Here is a 6,344-nt window from a genome sequence, read left to right on the forward strand (position 1 = left end):
GGAAAATGGTCATTAAATGATGAGGATGATAGCTTGACAGGTTTTGCAATTTTCGTAAACAAGAGACTCGTTCAGACAGTGTTGTTTGTTTCCAGTTCTCCACATAAGCATATCTGGGCTGTTTGATGTTCAATAGACCGGGAAAACTGGGTTGATGTCAGGAAGGGAATTGAGCTGTAGAAAACATTGTCTCATCTGACCCATGCAAGCATGGAAAAGTAGACGTTAAAACAATGATATTGCTGTTGATTTATTCTGTTTCCGACAATGTTTTGACAAACAATTTTCTTTTCTCTTCTCCCTTGTTGCAGCTGCTGAATTCTGCAAAAAAATGAAATCTGAAAGAGTGAAAATGCAAAATGAATCTGAAGTGTTAAAATTAGAAATTGACAGTTTAAATTCGGACATAAGGTAAGGAAGACTCTTTGTTTCATCTTTCATTTGTTTCAGTCCCTGGATTGCAACCATGCCGGGGGCAGCACCTTGAAGACTTTTTAGTCCAACCGATCAACTCCAGTACTTGTATTTTTAAGTCCAGTATGCATTTTACCAATCTCTGTTGCCAAACTGCTAAGTTATGGGAATGTAAACAAGTCAGCACCAGTAGTGAAGTGAGATGTGGGGGGAGGGGTATACATACATGCATATATAGACATTTAAAGAGTAAAGAAACCCCTTTGGTAATGAATGACCCTGGGATTGCACCTAGAAAGTTACCTCTAAGGCACAAGTCTGGGCAAGGTTGTTTATAGAAGACCAGCAGTTGCCCATGCCTACCTGTCTCCCCTTTCCATGCCACTGATGTTATCCATGGGAAAGGCAAAGGCTGATACAGCTTGGCACCAGTGATCTCACAACTCATTTCTACAGCCGAGTGAGCTGGAGCAACATGAAATAAAGTGTCTTGCTCAAGAAAACAACACACAATCTGTTCCAGGAATTGAACTCACTACTTCATGATTGAGCTAAACCTAGGTGAATATGTTATATGATTCTTGTTATCCTAAAATGGTGCCAGTACATTCTGTAAAGTGATTGGTGAATGGGAAGTGATTATGCATGACCGAGGGTGTCCTTTAGTCTTGTTTTGGACATGGCAACCTCTTTAGTGCTGATGCCACAGTATAAGAACCTAATGTCAGGTTGTGAAGGCCCTTTATTCCTCTAATATAATAAAGACGAAAACTAATTTCTCCGTGAAAGTGTGTCACACTTTGACCGTCTCTCTCACCATTCATTGACACTCCTACTATTGCTCATGTTGGGGTGAGAGTAATAGTAGGCATAGAGACGGTAGTAGATTGACGGTTGTGATAGTAATAGTATGAGCTGTAGTTGTGATAGAGGCAGAGGTGATGATGGTGGTGGTGGTAGCTAAAGCAGTCAGGGACAACGGTGATAGTAAGCGATGTGAAAGACAGTGGAGATGGTGGTGGAGGGGAAGGCGGTGAAGTCAAAGGTATTGATGGTGTTAAGGTGGCGAGCTGGCAGAAACATTAGCACGCCGGGCGAAATGCTTAGCAGTATTTCGTCTGCCGTTACGTTGTGAGTTCAAATTCCACCGAGGTCGCCTTTGCCTTTCATCCTTTCGGGGTCGATAAATTAAGTACCAGTTATGCACTGGGGTCGATGTAATCGACTTAATACCTATGTCTGTCTTTGTTTGTCCCCTCTATGTTTAGCCCCTTGTGGGTAATAAAGAAATGGTGGCGTGAAAAGTCTGAGTGGTGTGTGTATGGCAGTTGTGGTGGCAATGGTGGTGGTACTGGTGATGGTGATAGTTGAAAACAATCAACAGAAAGAGAGAGAGAGAAAGAAAGAAAGAGGTTAGACAAGAAAAAAATCGTGCTGTCCCCCGAATGGGAAGACAAAATATGTTGTTTATCATGCAGCTTTGCAACAAGTTCCAAGTCGACGAATTATATCATTGTTTTGATGAAGATTGTTCATAGCTTGAAAAACATTGGTCAAGTTTAATAAAATTTGATATGTGCTTAATGCATGAAGTGTCATTGTTGGGCCCAAAGCCCAATGAAGAGCCCTCCACACGAGCTAGATTAACCCTTTAGCATTTAAACCGGCCATATCTGGCCAAAAGTATTCTGCCTGTTTTATGGTCAAACTGGCCAGATCTGGTCTCTCACACCAACCCTACAATATCGTTTTAAAAATTAACAGCTACCTCATCAAAATCTCATAGCTACAAGATGATGCAAGATTAGTTCAAAACAATGTGGATAAAAAAGCATTAATTTTGGCAGAATAATGCGAACACTAAAGGATTAAAAGCCACCCTATCAGGCGGCTTTTAAGCTAGTGTTGAATATATGGTGGTTTCACTTGTGCTGGTTCTACATTAAAAGTACACCCAATACGCACAGTAAACTGGTTGGTGTGAGGAAGGGCATCCAATCTTAGATGGGAGCAATGCCAAAGATGGAAACATAAGATAAGGCTGTACTGACTAAAATGACATCATAAAGAAGAACCGATTCTTCTCAGGCCATGATGATGAGATGCATTTGGTATCAGCATGCATCTGCACACATGCACATGCACTCCCATTTCTGTTGTTCAGGCAAAGTTAACCCAGTTTTAGCCTCCTATCATCTCCAATGCTGCTTATCTCTCTCTTTCTCTCTCTCTCTTCCTTCCTCTCTCTTCGCTACCCACTTTCCTTTACATACTCCAACTTCACACCCTATAATTTATTCTTCTTCCCTTTCTATTTCAGTTACTGTCAGTCACAGCTACCAGCTACTGGGGCTCCAGTAACGAGGGCTGACCAGATCAATGAAATGTATGATGAATATGTCCGATTACGAACCAATCAGAATTGGAAGTTTTGGATTGTATCCTTTTCGTCTCGGTTAACTTTCTTTATATTTAAAATTTCTTTCTCTGCTCTCCTTCCTTTGTACTCCTTCCTTTGTACTCCTTTCCTTTGTACTCCTTTTCTTTGTATGTTAAATTTATTTGAATATATATTTTTTCTTAAGAAGAAATTTGGTCCATGTTGTGTGTGATGAGTGAATTTCATCACACACAACATGGACCAAATTTCTTCTTAAGAAAAAATATATATTCAAATAAATTAAACATAATATCATGAATAGTGATAGCGAAACCGGTCGATATATTAAAAATTATATTAAAACCATGTAAGTGTGCATATTTTCCTTTTTTAATTTCGTATATACATTTACAACCCACCACGTGGGGACAATCAAAATTCCTCTTTTCTGTTTTATATATATATATATATATATATATATATACACACACACACACACAGCTCTACCATCCAAGTTCCTTAACTCCCTCTAAACAGTTCAGTATCATCACTCGGCCTCTGTTCAACACATACAACAACATTGTATCGACAGCCAGTATGGACGAGATGTGTCGTACAGTAATGAGCTGGTTTGACCAATACTGTTCCCTTGCTGCTCTCAGACCAAGTGAGTACTTACTTACATTCCTTATATTATTCTTATCCACTTGCAGGACCATTTCACCATCTTTTTCTTGTCTTTACAATATCTTTGACATTACCTTTTCAACATTTTTTATATATGTACGAGTGTGTATTTATGTATATATATATATACTAGCAGTATTGCCCGGCGTTGCTCGGGTTTGTAAGGGAAATAACTATATAAGCATTTTTAGAGAGTTACTTCCCTTATATAAACCGAGCGAAAAATGTGGAAAAATGATGGCAAATTTTTTTTTAAATCGTAGACTCATCGTAGACGCGCGCTAATACCCAGAAGGGCTCGATATGAATCACGACTATAAGATACCCGCTTTTGGTTAAACTGCACCGCAAAATGTGGGAGTAGTTAGGAATCTAAATCGGAGTAGACAGACACACACACAACTTCAGTTTTATATATGAAGATTTACGTGTTTCAGTTATGAGACTGGCCATGCTGGGGCACCACCTTGAGAAATTTTAGTCAAACTGTACAGACACACACACACATTATTCTTTAACAAGAATGATATTGACAGCGACTCCAAAGTATCAATTTGTTAAGCCGTCCATCAATCAATGATGACTTAACGGGCTGACAATCCAGAGTCACTGAAAATACTATTCTTGTTTAAGAATAATAAATTTGTACTTTACTGAATGTACTGACTAATCCTTCAAGTTAAAGTGAAATTATTTTTATCATAGTACTAGCACTATAGCCCAGCGTTGCTCGGGTTTGTTTTTTAGTTGCACTTAAAACAGCAGACTTTGATGTTGCGTTTACAAAGTTTTGACATAGTTTCAATCTCTTTTTGAAAAGTAAAAATTTTGGAGTATGTAGCTTGTTATTCCCTTTGAGTGAACATTTTTCTGATTGAAATACACCAAAAAATGGCAACACAGCAGTCAAAAAACCGAAAAAAAAAATAGGGATTTTCATAGAAAAAAATCACCTTTTTGATGTAAATAATTTTTGGCCTTAAGGTGTTAACATGGTCCGATTTGAATTTTTTCTTCTACGGAAGGAAGAGCAAGCCTTCTTCTATCATACTCTCAATTTTGGTCAACTTGCACTGCAGGGTGTCGGAGGAGATAGTGTTAGTTGAAGGCTACCAAACCTGCCACACACAGACACAGACAACTTCAGCTTTATATGTATAGATAAGAACAAACATTAATGTGTGTGTATGGAACAAACTGCCGGCATCAGTTGTTAGTTGTCAGAGCACTGCATCCTTCAAAACTTCCATGCTTTCTGACATTCGTCAACACTACACCTGATTTTCTCCCCTCCATACACACACAAGCATGTATCTGACTCATACATTGTTCGCTTTCCAGACTTTATATGCACTTTCTGACAAGTTGTGGTGCACCTGAGCACTGTATACAATAATTTCATTATTATTATTATTATTATTTAATGTGTTTTCTGGTGCTTATTCTATAAGGTCTTGTTTGATTGTTTGTTCCTCTTTCTTTCTCTCTCTCTCTCTTTCTGCAGTGGTCTCAAATGCGTTACGTCAAGTGAGCACATCCACAAGTATTCTCAGCGAACCGGAGCGATTGCCGGAACAAGCGGCTGCGGCAGTTGGTCTGCAGTCCTCAGCGTCTCACGGGCGATGAGGGAGCCAGGTGAACCCGACCTTTGTTATAATAAAGGAACAACGCCACAGTAAAACTCAGAGTACTCGACGACATAACGACCACTGCAGCAGCAACAACAACAACGAGTACAGCCACCATCATCACTACTATCATTTGTTACTACTACCACCACCACCACAACCACTACTACTACTACTACTACATTCATTCACTACAGATACATGCGATATGTGCTGTTGCACCACTGTTGTTGCAGCTGCATTTGTGGGGGAGTCTCCCTTGTCACCGCCACCACCACCACCACCAACATTGCCATCACTACTACTGCTGCTGCTGCTACGACTACAAAAAAAAATAATAATAATAAACCCTACTAATACTACTACTACAACTGCAATAATTACTACTAAACTGCTGCTGCTGCTGCTGTTTTTCCATGCTGCTGTTCTGAGGATGAACCAAAATGATGAGGAGGGGGGGGGAGAACTTTTTTTTTAATTGTTTTTTGTTGCTTTTTTTTTTTTTTTTCTCTTTTCCACTTTGTGTTGAAGATTGGTCAGGTAAGTGGACAGTGGAGAAATGGACTGGAAGAGACCCACCAGGTCTGCATTCTTTGTTGTCTTCGTCATAAATATTTGTGGATATTAATTAATTACCCATTTTTTGTCCATTTTTTTTGTTTTGCTTTTTTTTTTTTTTGTTTCCCAAACGAAAATTTTTAATTATCAATTAACTCTGTGTGTGACTTTGTATAGGGCTGTCTCGAGTGTGGATCTAATGCGAACTGAAGTGAAAATGAAACCTTAAGTGTGACACTGTTGTTGACAAAGCCAGTCCTTCACGGGTGCCACCTAAATATAACTGATCGTCTCCCTCCTTGCCCTCCACTCCTCCTCCTCGCGCCACCCTGCTCCCCACTCACTCCAAGCCTGGCAAGCAAACATGCGTCCTCCATCACATCACATTGTATCACATTGCGATCTCGTGTCGCATTGCATCGCATTGCATCGCAGCACAACGTATCAGACCAGACTGCATCGCAAGAGACGCAAAGCGTCTCTTGCTCGACCCTGTTAGAAATAGCAGCCAAGTCTCCTTCAAATCACTCCCTGTTGTCTTGTAATGTTTAGGTAAACGCGTTCCTGCGTGCAGAGTTGTTACAGCGGGGAACGTCTTTGATCACGTAGGCCTGCCAGGTCAAGGTTGACCTAGGGTTCAATAACAACAACAGCAACAACAACAACAATAATCGCAC

General features: G+C 39.9%; 1 protein-coding gene across 3 annotated transcripts in view; it reads left to right on the forward strand.

The window, feature by feature from the left end:
• The window catches only part of LOC115224298 (carbohydrate-responsive element-binding protein), a 229,571-nt gene that overhangs the window by 218,025 nt on the left and 5,202 nt on the right, over window positions 1-6,344 (forward strand). For 2 of the 3 annotated variants that reach the window (XM_029795128.2, XM_029795129.2), the window contains 4 exons: window positions 312-411; window positions 2,735-2,852; window positions 3,332-3,461; window positions 4,986-5,444. In XM_029795128.2, coding sequence (XP_029650988.1) covers window positions 312-411; window positions 2,735-2,852; window positions 3,332-3,461; window positions 4,986-5,107 — 470 coding nt within the window. In that variant the 3' untranslated portion in view covers window positions 5,108-5,444. Of the gene's footprint in view, window positions 1-311; window positions 412-2,734; window positions 2,853-3,331; window positions 3,462-4,985; window positions 5,445-6,344 lie in introns of those variants that run through there. The other variant, XM_036513489.1, reaches the window with a different exon arrangement.

This window comes from Octopus sinensis, linkage group LG25 (genome assembly GCF_006345805.1).
Source record: "Octopus sinensis linkage group LG25, ASM634580v1, whole genome shotgun sequence".
In the NCBI taxonomy this organism is placed as follows: Eukaryota; Metazoa; Mollusca; class Cephalopoda; order Octopoda; family Octopodidae; genus Octopus; species Octopus sinensis.